This window comes from Thamnophis sirtalis, unplaced genomic scaffold (assembly GCF_051295495.1).
Source record: "Thamnophis sirtalis isolate CommonGarterSnake01/CBP01778 unplaced genomic scaffold, rThaSir2_p1.2 scaffold_4, whole genome shotgun sequence".
In the NCBI taxonomy this organism is placed as follows: Eukaryota; Metazoa; Chordata; class Lepidosauria; order Squamata; family Natricidae; genus Thamnophis; species Thamnophis sirtalis.
In genome coordinates, this window is record NW_028261384.1 from 29,577,407 (window position 1) to 29,599,926 (window position 22,520).

At 37.1% G+C, this 22,520-nt stretch overlaps 1 protein-coding gene across 1 annotated transcript in view; it reads right to left on the reverse strand.

Moving 5' to 3' along the window:
• Window positions 1-22,520, reverse strand: part of PIP4K2A (phosphatidylinositol-5-phosphate 4-kinase type 2 alpha) — a 65,599-nt gene that overhangs the window by 10,662 nt on the left and 32,417 nt on the right. Inside the window, exons 4-7 of the mRNA XM_014067705.2 lie at window positions 10,548-10,700; window positions 6,723-6,869; window positions 3,415-3,453; window positions 401-514 (exon numbers count right to left, since the gene is read on the reverse strand). Of these exons, the coding sequence (XP_013923180.2) occupies window positions 401-514; window positions 3,415-3,453; window positions 6,723-6,869; window positions 10,548-10,700 (453 nt within the window). The remainder of the gene's footprint in view (window positions 1-400; window positions 515-3,414; window positions 3,454-6,722; window positions 6,870-10,547; window positions 10,701-22,520) is intronic.

The following is a 22,520-nucleotide window of genomic DNA, read 5'->3' on the forward strand; positions in this document are numbered from 1 at the left end:
GCAGGGCTTTACTATTTATTACCAGCTTGTTTTAAACCAATCTGGTGAATCCCAGACAGTGCAGACAGCAAAGATTCTTTAGCTTCATTCCTGTTGTTCATGAATGATGTGCCAGTTTTTGGGTATCAATTCTGCCATCTCTGATTCGTTGCATAGTTTTAATATTCATGAAAGCTGGCTGCCTTTTTTCTTGTTTCATTAACCCACAATGTTGTGGCTGCTTTTAAAGAACACCAGAGAGAGGTGATGCCCGCAAAGCAGATGCAAAGCAATTTTTCAAGGAATACACATATATTGAATGTATCTTTACTGGAGCATATTGAAATATTTAAGTTAACAGCCATATCAGGAGGTACAACTGTATAAGTGTTTCTGGCAAGGACAGTGCCTTTATTCTTACCTCAACATCCTTTTTAAGCTTTTCAAGGAACATCTTTTTGTTGGCTTCATTAATGTAAATTTTTTGACCATCATTAATGAAGTCATTGTCTTTAAATGTTGGCAGTTCTTTGGCCTAAGGCAGACAAACAAGCAAAAGTCATTTCAAAACAATGAAGGCAACAGAATAATGAAATATCAATTGTCTCAGCAGAACATAACTAATCATGAACAGACATCAAAATGCAAAGTAACAGCCACCAGAGGGCATTATAGAGCTACAGCACCAGAATTTATTGTGCCTTTTCAAACATAAGATTAAAAACAAATACATTAGCATCTTATTTTTTGCTTTCATTAACACATCCCCTGTGTTTTCGTTTGCTTACATTATTAAGGTACAAAACATTCTGATCTATAAATCAATGTTTGATACATTTCTTCATTAATTAAAAAACAATTGACAGTTTAAACATCAAATCCTGTTTTGCATGGCAGGAACTAGCAAAAGAATGTTCCAAATACATCACTCATAAAATATTCTGCAAGTAACAAACCAGGCAATCCTGTTCAGATGCTCTGCTAAAATGGGTGCAATCAGAAGTTCAGATATGAGGCTTAGGTTCTCCCCAATTAACCATGATAAGAAGATGCAACAAAGATTAATGAAAGATTCAAAGTAAGGCGTTCTTAAACTAATTTTATGCATTGCTTAGGGATCATAAAATATTGTGACTCCTAAATTGGACAATATTATTTATTTAATAATTATTCATAAAATAATTGTATTATTTTCTGGAACAAAAGTTTTGTAGAAAAAAGCTGCACTGTGGGCAAAGAAGATTAAAAATAAGAGTGATGTAATTATGAATAAAAATGTTAAGGGAATATTGTGAATATCTTTTGATAAATGACCCTAAAAATATTTGTTTCTGAATTATTTACAACAATTTATCAAAAGATGGCCACAATGCTAAATCCAACCTGACCAAACTACTGATTATGAAGAATCTGTGACTAGCAAAAAGCTATTGTCATCAAAACTTTAATCTGAATTTTTACCCTAAGAAAAGACTTGATGCCTAACTGCTTGTTCTATGATTGCATTAAACATATTTTAATAAATATAAGGTAAAGGTTCCCCTCGCACGTATGTGCTAGTCGTTTCCTACTCCATTTCAAAACCGAAGAGCCAGCGCTGTCTGAAGGCGTCTCTGTGGTCATGTGGCAGGCATGACTAAACCCCAAAGGCGCAACAGAATGCTGTTAGCTATCCACCATAGGTGGATCCTATTTTTTCTACTAGCATTTTTACATGTGTTCGAACTGTTAGATTGGCAGAAGCTAGGACAAATAACGGCACTCCATTATGCGGCGCTTGGGATTTGAATTGCCAAACTGCCAACCTTTCTGATCAACAAGTTCAGCGTCTTGGCCACTGAGGCATCCCATCCCATTTTAATATATACTAGTGTATGTTTCATGCAATACAAGAAGCAAAGCATAGGGAAGAAGCTGTGGAAATATATTCTTTAAGTAAGAGCTAATATTTGGTGCAACAGAAAAGATAAAGGACCCCAGACACAGCTGTATATGTTAGAACACAAGTACCTTATTAGCAAGACATTCAATCATCAACCATAAATAACTGTACACTAGAACTACAGTCATCTATGTCACATTATAGAACTCTAGGAGAGACAGAGAACCACAAAATGCTCCAGATTACTCATGCGTAATCTATATACACCACTAAAAATTAAGCAAAATCAAAGCATTGGCTGTCAGAATCTGATGATTGTGGAAGCCTATCACTCTTCTCTAAGCCAAGAAGTGGGTTATGTTTAAATATCTGTTTTTATAAAATTAATATTATCACTGTCAAATTGTCACAATGTAAAGAAAACACCAATTTTGTTCAGAAGTAACTCAGTACTGATTTCCCACAATCATTTGAACAATATTTAGGACAGCCTCACGATAGGAAATTGGTTTTGGGTTTCTATTTTAACAAGCAGGCGATTACTTTTGGATTCAGTTTAACTGGTTCTTCCACAATAATCAACTCAGCCTTCTCCAATGTGGTATAGTGTTGGAACCACAATCCAGGTTATATTAGATGAGAATTCAAAAAAATGTGATCTGGAGGTATTAGATTGGAGACGACTATTCTAGGTCAATATATATGAAGAATTCAAAAGATTTAGACAAGGGATGGCTAATCTTTTCCGGACCGAGTGCCCAAAGCGTGTACATGGACGTGCAAATACATGTGCGCCCAAACCACCAAAATGCAATGCGTGCGTGCCCCAGTGCATTCTCTCCCATGTGCTCGGCATGGCCCCTGCACATGCCCTGCCCCCCCCCCACATGGCCCCTTGGTACACAATCTGCCTTCTGGACATGCACAGCAGAGACCCGATGAACAGTTGGCCAGCGGGAGGCGCACGCGCATGCAGGGCACAGCTGAACTGGGGCAACAGCTGGTCCCAGAGGGCACTGCGTGCTACCTACGGCACAGGTGCCATAGATTCACCATCATAAATTTAGACCCTTGACAAGCGTTACTGTAAAAACAGGATCCCTCCATATTAAATTGAAATGTGCTTTTTTTAATCTACAGCTTCTGAATTCTAGTACTTTTGCCAAAACAACTGAAGTGTTTCAGATCTATAGATATTTTAAATAAATTTGTCCCATTCTCAACATTATCATGACTGTTTTCATTGACAGTAGTTGGAATAATTTATTTATATTAATTTTTCAGCAGGTTTCTAGTAAGACTTAGAAAAAAAAGTTATAGTCTCATGAAATACATAAGATTTGATTAGAGTAAAGTCATACTGGATGAAGCCTGTCACCAAGAAGAAGTGAAGCCTCATATGGGTTTGTTTAATTTGTCTTATGCTGGTTAAGTAGGTGTAGAATTACATCTAAGAAAGTTGCCAAGAATAATACACCACAACTAACATAAATTTTCCCTTTCTTACAAGTTGAAGGCAGATGACTAAGTATATAAATATAACTTTGCCACACCTTTTCTTTGTCACTAGCTTCTCTTGCTACTGTTGAGCCCTGGAAGAAAAACACAGCACATTTTGTCACTAGAACAATATTGAATAACACACTTATAGAAATGTTTTCACCATCAATTTATTTTAGTCCCTCAAACTTATTGTATTGTATTATGAACAAGTATAAAATTCAAACATACTGTATTAAAGTATAATAAGAATATAAATTTCTTTTCATGGAATTTAGATTTTCCTGGTCCTATCTTCTTTCACTAATGCATCTTCTTCTACTACATCTGGAATCTAGCATGTCAGCCATAACCATTCTTTAACAGAGGAAGTGTCCCCCGGTTAGCAATACTCTGGTAAAAGTCACACATAATTATTATAAACTATTATAAGTATTACCCTGTTTCTATAGAAATCTTTTAAACTTCAGCCTGTTCAAACATGAGAATTTTAGTGGTTTTCCTTAAATCTCTGGAAGGAATTTAAAGTACTGGTATTAATAAAACGGTTGTCACCTTGTTTTATAATCTGCACATATGTGTCCATTGTGTAAGCGTGTATCTACGCCCGCCCCCACAACTATCCCACTTCCTGGATAAATCACTTGTAATTCACTTGCAAGATGATATATAGTATATATATATATATGGTATAGTGCGTTTTTTTAAAAAAACATACATTTTATTATAAAATGAATCCAAAATATTAAGAGATCAATTAACCAGTCAAATATGTGTCGAATATTTTAAAATATTGATATGATTAGAGGATAGTGAAATTTAATATTTTATGCGAATTCAAAATAAAGAATTATAGGTGTGAAAATTAAAATAGTAACACATCTACCAAAAGTTATGTTATTATATTTTACTCTTATACCAGCTAACAAAAGCAGATGTAGTGTGTGTGGGGGGGGGGCATCTAGCTCTCATTTAATATTATCACAAGTAGCATCACAATAAAATGTTCAAAAGGTGAACTGCCATTTTCCTGCTAGTATTTTTGGAGCACAGGTAGTCCTTAGTTAACAATAGCAATTGGAACGAGAACTTCCGCTGCTAACCAATGCTTTCATAAAGAGTGATGTCAAGCCCTTCCAAAGGACTTTAAGGCCCCTGTGAGTTGGAGACTGGCATATGCTGGCTTGGAAAGAATGCCTAGTACACCCAGCCATTGTCTGCTGGTCGTGCCTTGTCAGCAGTGGGAGGAAGATGGTGAAAGCATGTGGGTACGACAGAGGCTTTGTATTATGGCTAGCCAAGGCTTAATCCCATGGGGATCGAGAGAAAACACTCCTCAGTGATGATGGCAGTGCCAGGGCTGAAGTGAGAGCCCAGGGGTGGCGGCTGTCAGCTCAAATAGCTAAAGGCCTGGGTCTTTATTTTAGTCCCACTACTGCCAGAACAGCCAAAAGGACAGAGATGGAAGGGAGATTGGCAGGTGGGATGAATTGAACTGCTCCAGTAATCATAAGTGCAGACTAATTACCAAGCACCTGACTTTTGACTATGTGATTGCAGGGTCTCTGCAATAGATGTAACTTTGAAGAGTGGACCTAAATATCATTTGTTCAATGCAGCCATAACTTCAAAGAGTTTCTGAATGAAAGTCATTAATCAAGGAACAACTATGGTCAAATAATCAAGAGCATGAGGGTACGCAGAAAAGATACAGGTAAGGAAGGAAGAATGTGTGGGCACTGAGGTTGGGGAAAGTGAGCAATGGTGTGAAAGTGGTTGGGGAAAGTGAGCAATGGTGTGAAAGTGGTTGGGGGAGGTGAGCAATGGTGTGAAAGTGGTTGGTGTGGCATGAGTGGAAAAGGGCTGGAAAAGGGTGTGTGGGTGGGGGACACTTACCCCTTCCCTGCTGGCTTCCCCACTGACATTCTAGGTAAGTAATAGGGAGAGATACAAATGTAAGGGCAAACCAGTTGCCGAGCACCCAGATAGCAATCAGGATCACAGGAGTGCTGGGACAGCTGGAACTCTTGAGGACTGATCGTAACCAACATTTGTTCAGTGCCATTGTAACTTTGAATGGTCACTGAATAAACTGTTGTAGGGTAAGGACTACCTGTGAATCCTAGTTTTCCTCTGGGAACTTTTACTAGTAAATTCTAGGCCACATCTAATGAAATGGCTTTGATTTCCACTTGAATAATATTTATAGGTCCAGGAGCTAAAATATTTGTTTCTTAAGACTGTTACTCATTCATGGTTGATGGAGGGACAGAGATTTTACTGAAATAAGAAAATGGCACACCTTCACATCCAAGGATGTAAAATAAACTTGATAGCGACTTTTTGAACACCCAGGTAAATTGTTAATTATTATATTTTTAAAATAATGTTGATAAATAAAACATTAATAATTTACATTCTACAACTGAGCTATCACATTCTATAGTCTGCAATTATATCAGTCCCTCTTAGCAAATCTGAGAATCTTTTTAAAAAATTATATGGAAAAGCACAATATTTTCTTCTGCTAATATAGCATGTATCAACTGCTTAAAATAAAGTACTGTGAAGCCTAGTTGACAGAAGTCAATCAATCTCATGTGTAAGGATTTTTGTCTTAGCCATCTCACTTCCTAACCCCAAGCCTAAGGAAATGAAGCAGGATATGGTAAACTAATTTAAACCAATCAAACTTCAAACAACAACTGCATAATCACCTCTTTATCCACTCAGAGGAAGTAAGATCAATGAGACTTACTTCCAGGTAAATGGATTTAGGACTGCCATTGAAAATATATTTGATAGAGATGACAAAAATAGAAATGGCTTAGTATGGCTTTTTAGTAATTTGCTAAAATAGTTTTAATATTAAATGATGCAGGGTACTGCTTTAATCTATTGCAGTACTTCTATTCATTAGGGAAAAACATATCTGTGTGCAGAACACAGCTGCCTACAAAATGCATTAAGGATAAAATAGCCTCTTCAGCTATTTTTTTTAACCTTTCAAATGGCTTTGATTGAAAGCATTAGCACTTAGCTACTTTAGCTAGCAATTCTCTGCCTAGTCACTTTACAACACACATTATGTTATTTTCATAAAAGGTTTTGTTGGATAAGCTGCAAATGTTATTTAATAAACACATCTCAAAAGGATAATTTGTTGAAATGTTTTAATGCAGTGTAATTACAAGTTTTTAAGTATTTAATAGATTCCTTCCTTCCTTTTCCTTCCTTCCTTCCTTCCTTCCTTCCTTCCTTCCTTCCTTCCTTCCTTCCTTCCTTCCTTCCTTCCTTCCTTCCTTCCTTGCAGGATTATTAACAGAATTACCGTAATGCCCATAGGAAAAAAAGTGCTTACCTTTAAATCATATTTTCTATAAACAGATAAACGATGGCTGAATACGTTTCTTGTAACAATCATGTACACTTCAATTCCATCAACAGTAAGCCGGTACATGCCCAAAAATTGTGGAAGTAGTGTGTTTCCATGACATTCCACTATAAACTACAATGGCAATATTTAAAACAATATTAGATGTTATTACATATTTTTCTTATATAGATATCTAAAATGATATCAAACCAGACAAGTAAATTACTATGAAAAATTGCAGTATCAAGAAATAGTTAAAATAAACGTTTTTGAAGTATCTAGATCCTTTAATTACTGATGGCATTTGCATGATGAAGATTGCACAGAATTAAACATTCAATAAGGCTGTGATAGGTGAACATGCAAAATTTTCAATTTTATTTGAATGTGTTTGATTTCCATAAACATTTGGAATAACCATAACCTATCAATTCTCTTTTCTACTAGTTCTCACCCCAAATCTGTACCTCATGATTAAAGAGTTCACTTGAAGCAGATAGAAACTATGTACTTTCATTTCTAGGTTTTCAGCATTCTCTCACAAAAAAAGAAGTCCTCCTTCGAGCCTGCCTTTTGCAGATATATGAGAGCTCTATACATACATACATACACAGCTCTATACATACATACATACATACACACACACACACACACACACACACACACACACGTATATATATGTATAGTGTCACAACCCCTGGTATGCCCAAATATATATATCCCCCTGGTGTATGTATATATGTATGTACACATATATATATGTATATTTATATGTATATTTATGTATGTATGTATGTATGTATGTGTGTGTGTGTGTGTGTGTGTGTGTGTGTGTGTATGTATGTATATATCAGAGGTGGGTTGCTCCTGGTTCGGCCTGGATCGGGCAAACTGGTAGTGTTGGTGGCAGGTTAACATTTTGGTCACTTCAATAAATTCCAATTTAATTGTGCATAGAGTGTCCAGCATATATTTTTGTCAAAAGACACGCAGTTTTTATTTGGATTTGAAATTTTAAGTATATTCTAAAATTTTGCAAGTTCATACAAAGTGAATAAAAATCAAATTATATAAAACTGAAAGGCATATCTGAATTTTTATTCCCATAGTATAACATCCTGACCTATAATGCTTCATGTGATAATAACACTTAAAAAATAGAACTGGTTCAGATTCTGTCAGTTTTAAAACAGAATTCTACAGCAAGGGCCTGGAACACTTCTTTCACATTCATATTAATCACTGGTACAGTTTGATTAGACCATTTTCTAATTAGCTTTGGGAAAACATTTTTACAAAACTTTTAGACTATCAACTATGAAGATGTTTAAAGGTGCTATTATTCAGAAGTTGTAGAAATCTGAATCATTTTGGTTCTGTCATAGGATAAATTAAAATAAATATGCAATTTCATTATCTGGACCAGGGGTGTCAAACTCGATTTCATCAGGGGGCCAGATAGGCATCGCCAGGGCAGGCGTGGCCAGCCCGACATCACTCATGTCAGGGATACCTGTGGCTGCTTCGGAGGAGCTGGAGGGATCCTCCTGCAGTCCTCTGCCAATGAAAACAGAACTTTGGAGGGGCATACATGCCCCCCTGAGCTCCTTTTTCACTGGCAGAGGCACCGCGAGCCAGTCCTTTGCTGTTTCCAGGGCAGCCCCAGCGGGCCAGATCTAAGCACCCCACGGGTGGCTTGGATCCGGCCCACAGGCCTTGAATTTGACACCCCTGATCTAGACCAGGGGTCCCCAACCCCCGGGCCACTACAGAGTGAGGTTTATTCTAAACCAGGCTGCAGGAGAAATGGGTAAGGGCGCAGGCGTGAAGCTCCAATTGCACGAACGGAAGGCATTTCCGCAAATGGAGCTTCATACACAAGCAAGAGCATCCTCTGCTCAAGTGCCCTGTTCGTGTAAATGGAGCTTTGCGCATGAGCGCAAATATCCTCTGCTCATGTGTAAATCTCCATTTGGGCATTTGGAAGGTGCATGCATGCCACTCACAAATGAAGCTATGGGTGCTCCTGCCATTCACACACTACTTGCACCAGGCTGGGCTGCCAAACTGAAAAGGTTGGGACCGCTGATCTAGACAGTGATGGCCATGCCTTTTGTTATCTGAGATGGCATCAGACTTATGATGTGCAAAATTGGGTGTTTTAGGAAAATCCAAGCCTGACATGATACAAAGAGGAAATATTTTTTTAATTTCTTTTTTTCATCCTTAATTAGAAACATATATCCTTCACAATCATGGCTAATGTAGCTCTTCTGCATTATTTCTTTTTGATATGCATATAGATAGCCGCTGACATACAACTGGTCACTTAAAACCATTTGAATTTGCCATAGCCTTAAAAAAAGCATTTTCACTGGCAAAGGTATTGTGGGCCAGTCCTTTGCTGTTTCCATGGCAGCCCTGTAGGCCAGATCTAAGCAGCCTGAGGGCTGGTCGTGGCCTGCACGCCTTGACTTTGACACCCCTGAAATACAGTGTCAGCTGATGTTCATTTTATCTTCTCCTAAACCTAATCCCATTTGCAAGGTTTGGAATCCACCTCACATCCTCACCCAGTCTGCCCAAAGTCAATATGTGAAGATTTTATACAATACAATACAATACAATACAATACAATACAATACAATACAATACAATACAATACAATACAATAGCAGAGTTGGAAGGGACCTTGGAAGTCTTCTAGTCCAATCCCCTGCCTAGGCAGGAAACACTATACCATTTCAGACAAATGGCTATCCAACTTCTTCTTAAAGACTTCCAGTGTTGGGGCATTCACAACTTCTGGAGGCAAGCTGTTCCACTGATTAATTGTTCTAACTGTCAGGGAATTTCTCCTCAGTTCTAATTTACTTCTCTCCTTGATTAGTTTCCACCCATTGCTTCTTGTTCTGCCCTCAGGTGCTTTGGGGAATAGTTGGACTCCCTCTTCTTTGTGGCACCCCCTGAGATATTGGAACACTGCTATCATGTCTCCCCTAGTCTTTCTTTTCATTAAACTAGACATACCCAGTTCCTGCAACCGTTCTTCATATGTTTTAGCCTCCAGTCCCCTAATCATCTTTGTTGCTCTTCTCTACACTCTTTCTAGAGTCTCCACATCTTTTCTACAACATGGCGACAAAAACTGAATGCAGTATTCCAAGTGTAGCCTTACCAATAAAGTGGTATTAACACTTCACGTGATCTTGATTCTATCCCTCTGTTTATGTAGCCTAGAACTGTGTTGGCTTTTTTGGCAGCTGCTGCACCCTGCTGGCTCATATTTAAATGGTTGTCCACTAGAATTCCAAGATCCCTCTCACAGTTACTACTATTGAGCATTTTATTCTTGGGTCTGATCAGATAATTGTCAAGATATTTTTTTCTTCCTTCCAAACCTTTCATCATTGTTCTAATAACAGAAGATTTTGTATAGATTTTGATTTTATGCGGTAATTTTGAAAAATGCTTGCTAAGAAACACTCATTATATATTTTCAACTACTATAAAAGAAGCCAACATAAGTAAATAAATGCATAACAATTATAAAGATTCATTCATTTTCTATTCATTCATAGATTCATTTTAAATACAAAATAAGATTTAAAATTTAACAAAACTTCTAGAGATTTCTTAAAGGTTTTTTAAAAAAATCTATGGGTGTTACAATATACAATAAATGACAATTTCAAGAAAAATAAATTGGCAATAAATCTAAGTTGTAATGCCCATTTCTTAAGGCATTATACAAAAATTTAATCAATGAAATGTAATTACAACTCATTCTCAAAGCAAATAATAAATTACCTGGTGGTATTTCTTCAATATATTGTGCATTTCTGCTACATCTTCACTTGTTATAGTTTTGATGACATATCTTTTGTCATAAGAGCTGTGGAATCGGGCACCACTCCGAGCTGCAGAATCATTAGCAAGTGGACAACTTCTTGTAAGAGAATTCTGTCATATTAATTAAAGATGGGATTAGAATTAGACATTAATGTAATTAATAAAATGTCTAACTGGACTTGCTATACTCAAACATTACTTGGATTATATCAGAAAGAACTTGCAAAAAGATCAATTGAAAATCAATTAAATTGTGACATTTGTAAATAGATTTCTAAAGAAGATTTCTAAACAAAACAGGATAATAAAACAATACAAAAACCAGAAATAAAACATTTCATTAACTGTAACTTGAGGGTATACTGCAGCTGAGAAAGAATTTTTTCAGTACAAAAGTGCTTAGAAAAGGTAGGAAAGTTTCTGAAAGCATAAAGTTCCCAATATCTGTCTCATATTTAGATAATTCTGCAGGTTCATTTTGATATTTTGAAGTGGAATATCTTGGAGCCAATCTACTTCGACCATGTAATAAAGGATTGCACACTGAAACAAATGATTCAAGAGTGAATATATTGGTGAGTATAATGTGCTCAAAATATACCATTCATTTTAGTACAAATTTAATTTAAATTGACTGTGCTTTGTCTTGATCTTCATGCTTAACAGTTAGGAGAAGTGAAACAGTTTGTATTTGTAATTGGAACTAAAATCAAACTTTATTTTCTGAATTGTTATTTAATTTAACACCATATATATAATTTAATACAAAGAATTAATACCTATGTGAGAAAAAAGAGAAATACAAATGAAACATGCTAGCCTGCCAATCATCCTATAAACTACTAACAATAATCAGAAGCCTATCCCTATTGCCATATCAATCTTTTTGAACATTAAGATAATATTCTAGTTTCCAATTCACTTTCAACAGCAGAGGCAAAATAACTTTGCTTTGGTTTTTTTTGGTTAAAGCTATTTAATTCCTAATTTAGAATTCCTTGGAGTTCTAAAAGCATTAAGCAATGTCTTATACAACCTCTGGGCTCTAAGTCCTAATATTTTTGTGTTTTAACTTTTGGATTTAATGCAGCTTTAAAAAAAACACATTGTACTCCAATTTTTATATAAACTGATCTGGACTTTTAAAATGTTATTATTCTACACTTCATGTATCTACAACATTTTTATGTAAAATAACTTACCAAAGCTCACTACAGCTTTTCTTGATCTATACTAGAATTGAAGAGGATGAACAGATTGGTGGCACCACTCTTTTAAAGCAGAGATGGAGCGCTTATCCAATTCCGTGATCTGGCTCAGAAGGCCAGAATATCTCAGAAAGAAGTTTTGGGAAGATTTTTTCTCCTTGAGGCAGCAGTTCTTCCATTTACTATATAGAAGGAAGCAGCTGCTTTCTTGCTTCCTCTGGCTATTATTCAGGGAAGCAGTTTTCTTTTACCCCTTTCCTCATTTAGTATGGAAAACAGAACTGAGATGAGGATTGGCTTTCAGGAAGCAAGATTTTTTGCAGATTAGGAAAATCCAGTTACATCCAAAATTGCATTCTTGATAACATTCCCATTTTCTACGTTTTTCAAAAACAAAACAGAAAACTACTTTTTTGTCTAACGGTCCATATTTCTGCCCCAAAATAGCAGAAGTACTAAACAACATCAGTAAGAGCATATATCATTAAATCATGCTCATCAAAGTGTGATTATATCAACATTAACCATTGACTTAATGCAACGGTCATCAACCTTTCCAGCTCAGCATCTGGGCCTGGCCTGGCATGCACACAGCTCTATTTTCGTGTGTGGCGCGCACACACACCCTCCACTTGTGCTGTGTGAGTGGCAAATACCTGTCCTTGCATATAAACTCAACCAGGATGAGCAGAGGGCATTTGAGTGGAGGGCGCTTCTGCTCACGCACAGAGCTCTACTTATGTGGAGGATGCTCACGCATGTAGCTCCATTTGCATAAATGGAACTTTGCACATGAGTGCAAGCTTCCTCCACTTGTACAAGTGGAGCTTTGTGCATGAGCACAAGCTCTCTCCATTTGGCAAGTGGACCTTCACACGCAAGCCCAAGCGCCCTCTGCTTGCACAAGTGAAGCTTCATACACATGCATGTATTGTCCACCACTTGTGCAAGTGGAGCTTTGTGCGCGCAGTGGCTTGCCCATTTCTCCCGTGGTCCAGTTTCAAACAGACCGCAGCCTGGGTGTTGGGGACCCCTGATCTAATTAAACAGTATCTATGGCACAGAGAAATCACTTTGAGTAAAACAATAATATTTAATATTTGAGCTGATTATCCTGCCAAATAATTGAATTAAGCAGTATTTTATCTTGAGAATTCCAACCAGTTCTTAATCATAAGTTTATTATTTTTGCTAGTATCTTAACTTTTGTAATCTATCTTTAAAGCAGTAAGTTCTTTTGTCTCCAATTAATCTATTATTTATTGTCTGGATTGCTGGTATCTTTTTACATATGCTCCATTTTATTCAGTATAGAATTTCTGTTCAATCATGGTCTTTCTGATCTGCTTTCTTCCACCTGCATATTATTGACTGGGTTGCTGTCAGACCCATGTGACACTCTCCACATTGGTGAAATACTATTTTAGTTAACACATAAATAGACACACATGATTTAAAGTCCATCTATCAATAAACATTTGCTACACCAGCTGTCAAAAGGAGTCATTCAGAGGTTCCCTTCACCTTGTGAGGGAACATTCCATTAAATGGGAAAAACATTCTGCATTAAGCAATTTCAAACTGAAAGATAAAATGTGTGCAAAGTAGATGATAGATAGATAGATAGATAGATAGATAGATAGATAGATAGATAGATAGATAGATAGATAGATAGATAGATAGATAGATATAGGACAGGACAGGATAGGATAGAATTCTTTATTGGCCAAGTGTGACTGGACACACAAGGAATTTGATACCCATCTTTAGTAACTTCTAAGACTTATTAAATATATTATGTATCTTGGATATCCGAATGACATATTTGATTTAAATGTCCTATTGTGGCACAAAATCTAAAGGCCACTCACTTTCCCTGATTCCTCAAGTATTTTCTTGTCAATCTGAAAATCCAAATAGACACATAGATGTTCATTGCTAGTTAAAATCTCAGTTTTTCCAGATAAATAAACTACCTTTATTCTTCTGATAAAATCCTCCAATATTTGGTACACTATATTGCCAAAAGTATTCGCTCACCCATCCAAATAATCAGAATCAGATATTCCAATCATTTCCATGGCCACAGGTGTATAAAATCAAGTACCTAGGTATATGCAGACTGTTTTTACAAACATTTGTGAAAGAATGAGTCGTTCTCAGGACTTAGTGAATTCCAGCGTGGAACTGTGATAGGATGCCACCTGTGCAACAAATCCAGTCGTGAAATTTCCTCGCTCCTAAATATTCCACAGTCAACTGTCAGATGTATTATAAGAACGTGGAAGTGTTTGGGAACGACAGCAACTCAGCCACGAAGTGGTAGGCCACATAAACTGACGGAGCGGGGTCAGCAGATGCTGAGGCACATAGTGAGAAGAGGTCGCCAACTTTCTGCAGAGTTAATCGCTACACACCTCCAAACGTCATGTGGCCTTCAGATTAGCTCAAGAACAGTGCGCAGAGAGCTTCATGGAATGGGTTTCCATGGCCGAGCAGCTGCATCCAAGCCATACATCACCAAGTGCAATGCAAAGCGTTGGATGCAGTGGTGTAAAGCACGCCACCACTGGACTCTAGAGCAGTGGGAATGCGTTCTCTGGAGTGACGAATCGCGCTTCTTCATCTGGCAATCTCATGGACGAATCTGGGTTTGGTGAGTGCCAGAAGAACGGTACTTGTTTGACTGCATTGTGCCAAGTGTAAAGTTTGGTGGAGGGGGGATTATGGTGTGGTTTTTTTTTTCAGGAGCTGGCCTTGGCCCCTTAGTTCCAGTGAAAGGAACTCTGAATGCTTCAGCATACCAAGACATTTTGGACAATTCCATGCTCCCAACTTTGTGGGAACAGTTTGGAGCTGGACCCTTCCTCTTCCAACATGACTGTGCACCAGTGCACAAAGCAAGGTCCATAAAGACATGGATGACAGAGTCTGGTGTGGATGAACTTGACTGGCCTGCACAGAGCCCTGACCTCAACCTGATAGACCACCTTTGGGATGAATTAAGCAGAGCCTTCTCCTCCAACATCAGTGTGTGACCTCACAAACGCGTTTCTGAAAGAATGGTCAAAAATTCTCATAAACACACTCCTAAACCTTGTGGACAGCCTTCCCAGAAGAGTTGAAGTAAAGGGTGGACCAACGTCATATTGAACCCTGTGGATTAGGAATGGGATGTCACTTATAGTAAGTTCATAAGCAAGTAAAGGCAGGTGGGCGAATACTTTTGGCAATTTAGTATATATGAGTGCTGCTGGTTACATGACTGGAATATAGTTCAAGAGGGCTGAGATTTTAGGTGTGTTAGATAAAAGATGCAATTAAAAGGAAATGCATGAATAGACTTGAGACATTCTGTCATGGTACCCAAGACTGATAAATCATTTTGGCACTTTGGAAATCCCCACAGGCAATATTCCCTCAGTATAAAAATACAATTAAAAAATTAACTAATGATTTGCTACTCTTCTGAGACATCCCAAACTAGCTGCTAAAGAGCTGTCTAATGTAGCCAAAGGCATATGGAATTTTCACTAGAACAGGACAATTTGGCAGTAGGTTTGGCAAGTCTTGGGGTATGTAAAATGGGATGAGACTAATTACAATTAACATTTCTGTAAGTTCTGTTAGAAAAGCTGCAAATGCCTCCCACTATTACCTACAATATATTTGCTAGGAAAAAGGATTAACAAGAAGAAACATATTTTCCCCCTTTTCAGGAAGTTTATCAAAGTACAAATCTGTTACTACCATAAAATCTGGGATCCTAACTCTTGAATAGAAAGAGTTCAAGAATTATTGTTTGCAAAATTTCTCAAGTTAGGAAACCATCACACAATTGCACATCAGTTTGGCCATATCCTGAAATTAAACAGAAATGTCACAAAGAAACTGTTTACTAATCTTAATGATAAAAAGCTTATTCCAACTAAAAAAATAATTAGGAAGGAAGTTTAAATTACCGATAATGATGTTGGACTTGGAAATAAACCTGGGTCCTTTGCTCCAAGCAGATCTTGCTTGTCTTTTAATAACTTTGGCTCCAGGCTACTTTATCGCATTTATAGAGTCCCATTACATTTCTTCCCTCTCTGTGAGATTATATAGTTCTTTATTTCTGCACTGGAATTAAGACTTTTTGGAGTATAATATGCAAACATAACAGAGTTCCTTCAACATCAATATAATGGCAAAAACCAAGCAACTCAGAAGTTGAAATTTGCACCATATTAATTTGGTATGATGGTTAAACTGGTGGGTTAAGCCTGAGGAGATCCAGGGTGAAGCCTAGCTTCAAATATAGACTCCTTGGGTGACTCTGGAACCTAAACTCATAGGATTGTTGTGGAACAACCTGGGAGAAGTAGTTCTGGTCTATCCTCTTGAACTAATTGTGTATAACTAGACAAGAAGTCTAACACACAAAGAAGTGAGAATGGGATGTCAGTTCTCATAATGATTCGAGTACTGATTCTTTCATGTCTCAGAGTAAGAGGTAGAAAACATGTCGATCACTGTTTCATATTTCAGTGAAATGATATCTTTTTCTTCACATTTAGTAAGTACCAATCTTTTTTTATGATAAAGATAAAGAACCAGCAATCCCAGGCATCATTTCTGAGGCCAAGGCTACATCATAAGGGACCATCTTAGCCTAAATTAAAGGAAGTTTAAAAAAAAATATACATATCTTTTCTGTACATTTTTAATGTACAGAAAACAAAGTTATCTTGACCATACAAAAGGGAAAATTATTACTGATGTGAACAAATTTAGTTTAAAGAAGTTATCTTCTATGTTAAAGGAAGTTACCAGTATGTAATGGCATTGGGTAAGGGAATTGATGAAATCTGTAATCCTTTTCCTGATTATGTAATTGGACTACTGTAAAACAACACTTAAGCTTAAGAGACAAAACAGAAGAAACAAGAAGTACTATTTTAGTGCTGCTGTAATCCAGGAGCCAATCTACTTATAGGCATGGAATAAAATTCTGAATGTTTCCAGAATTTTAAACATACAAAATCTGCCTCTGATCATTTAACTATCCATTATAGGAGTATAAGACGCACATTTTTTCCTGAAAAAAGAGGCTGAAAATCTGATACATTGAATACAGCATTTTTTTGCCTGCTGAAGCCCCGTCCCTTCACAAAAATGGCCGTGCATACCCTTATGGTGGCTTTCAGAGAGCTCTTGGGAGCTGGGGGGGGGCATAAATGAGCAAAAATGGGCCGTTTTTGCCCCCTCCAGCCCTCAGCAGCACTCTATAAGCCTCCACAAGGCTATGAATGCAATTTTTTTTACAAAAAACAGGCCCGTTTTTGCAAAAAACGGGCTGCTTTTTGCACGTTTTTGGCCTTTCAACCCCCTGCAGCACTCTGCAAGCCCCCCCAAGGCTATTTTAAAAAAAGCAAGCACGAGGTTTGCAGAGTACAAAAACTTTTTTTTCCTTTCAGAAAGCTCTTTAGTTAGAGTGATTGATAAGAATTACATTGATCAAGTGCTGTGCCAGCAGAAACAAGTCTTAGGTGCTGCAGGTTGTCAGTGATTTCCTTCTGCAGCACATGGATAAATACATCTGGAAATATCTACCTACCTATCTACCCTCTCTCCATCCCTCCCTACTCTATTTCTCTCTCTCTCTATCCCACTATTTACCTATCTACCTACTCACTCTCTCTCCCCCTACCTATCGACTGTATTTCTCTCTCTCTTTCTCTCTCTCTCTCCCCCTACCTACACCTTCTCTCCCTCTCCCTCTCCCTACCTACACCTTCTCTCCCTTCCTACCTACTGTATTTCTCTCTATCCCTCTACCTACCTACTCTCTCTCGCTACCTACCTACTGTATTTTTCTTTCTCTCTCTCCCTCTATCTACCTACCTACTCTTCTCCCTCTGTCTACCTACCTACTGTATTTCTCTTTCTATTTCCCTCTCTCTCTATCCCTCTACCTACCTACACCCCCCCTCTCCCTACCTACCTACTGTATTTCTCTATTTCTCTCTCTTTCTATTTCTCTCTATCCCTTTATCTACCTACCTACCTACCTACCTACCTACCTACCTACCTACCTACCTACCTACCTAACTATTCTCTCTCCCTACCTACCTACTGTATTTCTCTCTCTTTATCTCCCTCTCTCCCCCTCTGTCTATCTACCCATCTACTTTTTTTAAAAAAAAGCCTCTTCAAAACCTTGGTGGGTCTTATACTCTGGTGCATCTTATAGTCCAAAAAATATGGTATGTCTTTTAAGCAAACTTTGGTTGCAAATGTCAAAATATATTTACACAGGTGAATAAAAAGATTACTCTTAGTGTACATAGACAATCATCAAGATTATTTGTAGAAGTTGATAAAATATTAACTGACTTTAAAGTTTCAATCAAACCAAGCAGAAATCCCATTACAAATGGATACGGGCACTTCTTGTTAGATTTACTATAGTACAGATTTACTATAGTACAGATTTACTCATGTACATAATAGATGAAAATCCAATTGTTCAGATTTAAAAATGTAAAATATAAGTGAACTGCAGTTGATCTAAAATGCTGCAGTCTTTATATTAGTAAAGTAAAGCTATTGTTATGCTTACAATATATGACCTCGGTGTTTCAGGCTCTGTGTTGACTGAATATATAGGATTTAATCCAACTAGGAAATAATAAAAAGTGTCAAGCACTATTGCTAGAACTCCCTTTTTCAAAAAGGAGAGCAACTAACATACCAACCAAAGTGGACAAATAGCTGTTCTGGTTACTTCTTTTACCTACCTGATCAGCAGCATTAAGTCTAGAAATATCCCCAAGTTGTGTTCTTTAGGAGGAGTGAGTTCCAATTACCACAAGGGTGAAGAAAGAGTGACAAATAGATTTTGGGAAAATAACAACTGAGTCTTATGAGATCCATTTTCAATCTGTCCTGTCTATTGAAATTCTTATAATCCATAGACACTGAAAACCATTGAGAGATCCTAAGAAGACCAGTAGTAGCACCTTCTCCACACCTATGTGCCTCCACAATTCATCCACTAATGACCAATATAGATTTCATCCCATGCCCACATCTGAACCTGACTTAAAAGTGTCCAAATAACTTGCTTCTTATACATTTGTTTGCAGCTTACAATTTCTTTCTACCATCTTCTATCAAAGAGAAGTCTGGACGGTATCTGGATTCTAAGAGAGGCTTTTTCAGGAAGGGAGTGTATGATACCTCCTTTTTCAAGGCAGCTCGTACTACAGCATACCTTCTTCTAACAAAAAGCTGACAATCTCTCTGTAATCCAACTACGAACCTAACTTCTGTGGAAGAATTCTGTTTAGGCTGGGGTATAATTCATAAGCAATGATCTACATACTATAAAGCATCTTATCCATTTCCTCATTTCCTGAAAAATACCCCACTTAATATGGCACAGTTCCGTTATTGTTTCCTCCAGATTCTCTCTAAATGAATCAAAATTTGGGTGAATTTAAACATTATTACTGGTGAAATATTATCAGGAACTGTCAGCACTGCTGCCACTTACTATAACATGGAAGAGGGGTGGATCAACCTAGTATCCCAAGTAATATTTGCCACTGATCATTATGTTATAAGCACAAATATGAGTCTGTTTTCAGCTATTTATAGGACACAACCAATAGAATGGTTTGTTATGTGAATTATTATCTAAACTTCCAAGGCATCAACACTCCTGAACTCAACTGCTTATTTTCTTGGGCTTGTGTGGTTAGTGCTTGAGACTGACAAAAGATGCAGCTTCTTGAAGAAGGAACAAACACGAGTGTGCTCATGCCTTATCCAGAACAGTTTCAGTTCAGAATTATTGCAGTTTATTTAAAAAAACAACAACAGGGGGAAATATATTGAAGTATTTAGGGCAGTTTCTATGGAATTACCTTTCAAGTCTTAGATAAGACATATTGAAGTTTATTTCATCAAGTACTTTATATAGTTATACTTTTATTAATTAGCCCATTGCTACAATTATCAAGATCAAACAGCTAATTTAGCTGTCAATATTTACTTTCAATTGATAATCTACAACAAAACATACCCTTATTAAGATCAAACAAAATGACCCATACCTTTACAAATAATAATTCAATGATAGCAATCAAGACATTATTTGCTTACAGATGCATATAAGACCCAAAGACCAATGTATTCCAAGTCCTATTACTTCTATGGGAAAACAAGGACAAATGAAAACAGAAGCAACAGCTGCAGCAATTGGTCCAAACAAAAAAAGGAAAATATTTTAGTAATTAGAGAGGAAGAAAGTTAAAGACTTCCAGAATGAAGCGTTAAGTAACCTTTAACCAAGACTGCATTTGACACTTTGGAATGCAAAATAATGTGAATTGACTTTCATTTTTAAAGATGGGTAAGATACCAGCTCAAAACTGGAAAACCCCAATACTTTTTTTTGACAAAAGGGAATTCCAGAGACTGCAAATAAACTGTCCATGGAAGACATGGACTAACCAAACACTTGAATCAAATATAAAATATTGCAGAGTAGAAGAAAAAGAATAGTGAGATACTGAGAATAGGCCAAGTGTCAGCATAAAAGATACTGAAAAGCAGATAAAATTATGAGAAAAATAATCCTTATGGCTCCAGTCTACCAAATTTGAATGTGAGACAAGAACTCCAAATAGCAATATAGTAAGTTAACTAAAATTCAAGATCATTTTTTAAAATAACATCATATATTCCTCATTAATTTGCATAATTCCTGCTTATTCTGGTTTTTCAGACAGAGGATAAATGTCCTCCTACGTAAAGGAGAACATGTGCTATGTTAATACATTCTCAGTAAAAAGATTGGATAAACGAAAGCAATGGCAACTTTTTTCCTTTGAAATCTATCTGCACCATAGGTGTTTAGAGATTAGCATTAAACTCCAAGAGAGCAGGAAGGATTTAAAGGTCAATTTAATTAGCTTCTTCTAATCTCCAATCTTTTCTACTTCTCACTGGTATATTAATATCATTAAATTATAATTCTTAATTTTTCAGAAAATGAAAACATTTTTATAGACGCATGTAACCTATTTAATCTATATGCTATCATGTATGCTAATAGTTGATATTAAAAGGGCTTTCAACAAAACTAAAGTTTTTTTTTTAAAAAAAGAGGTCAAACTTATAAAAGTAGGAATGAATAAAATTTTAAGCTGAAATTATTAAGCCAAATAATATCTGAATAGGGAGAGGGTAATTTGAAATGGAACTTCCATGGTATAGGGGCACAGACACACACACATATACACACACACACACACAGGCAAATGTTTCTGCTAATGTCTAGTTGTACAATGCTCCGTACTACTTAATTGCCTTACTAGAACTTTACTACACATCTCCAAACCCAAAATATGAATCGGATATTTTAAGGGACATGTGCATCATTTTTGTCATGTAAATGATTATCTATCATCTTTGAGTGGCGTAACAAAAAAGCAAATAGGATCTCCTGGAGTTGTAAATGGATTAATCCCCTAGAAAGATAAAATGAAGGCACTAAGCCTGAAAGAATGTGGAATATTTTTTTTAAAAAAATCTAGGTTTCGCCGATTCCAAGCTAAAGTACTAGTACAATTGTAGGAGATTCCAGATAGCACTGCTGTTGACCAACCAAGGAATTCTGAGATGTATCACTACAACTGCGCAATAACAGAGTGGAGTGGGGTAGGGTAGAGTAAAGTAGGGTAGAGTACAACTGTGCAATAATAGAGAAGTCACTACAATCACTACAATTGTGCAATAATAGTGTACTGCACTGTAGGGTAGGGTAAGGTAGAGTAGACTAGAGTAGGATAAGTAACTAAGTAACCCTCTATAGGCAGTCCTTGATTTATGACCACAATTGAGACTAAAATTTTCATTGCTAAGCAAGGTAATTTTTAAGTGAATTTTTCTCCATTTTACAACCTTTTGCCACAGTTGTTAAGTGAATCATTGCAGTTATTGTGAATTGTGTGGTCATTAAGCGAATCTGGTTGCCCCAATTGACTTGTTGGAAGCCAACTAGAAAGGTTACAAATGGTAATCACATGACCCCATGGCAGTGCAACAGTCATAAATACCTATGGGTATCAGTTACCAAGTGCCCAAATTTTGATCATGTGACTATGGGAATGCTGCAATAGTCGGAATAGCAATAGCATTTAGACTTATATACTGCTTCATAGTGCTTTACAGCCCTCTCTTAGCGGTTTACAGATTCAGCATGTTGCCCCCAACAGTCTGGGTCCTTATTTTACCAACTCAGACTGATGGAAGGCTGAGTCAATTTTAAGCGCGAAAACCAGTTGTAAGTCACTTTTTCAGTGCCGTTATAACAATAGCAATAGCAATAGCAGTAGACTTATATACCGCTTCATAGGCCTTTCAGGCCTCTCTAAGCGATTTACAGAGAGTCAGCATATTGCCCCCAACAATCTGGGTCCTCATTTTACCCACCTCGGAAGGATGGAAGGCTGAGTCAACCCTGAGCCGGTGAGATTTGAACCGCTGACCTGCTGATCTAGCAGTAGCCTGCAGTGCTGCATTTAACCACTGCGCCACCTTGGCTCTAACTTTGAATGGTCACTAAATGAACAGTTCTGAGGACTACCTGTATAATACAAACCTTTTCAATTTGCTTCTTTCCTGATAATTCCCATCACTGCCATCATTCCTAAGGAATGGCAGTTGAAGA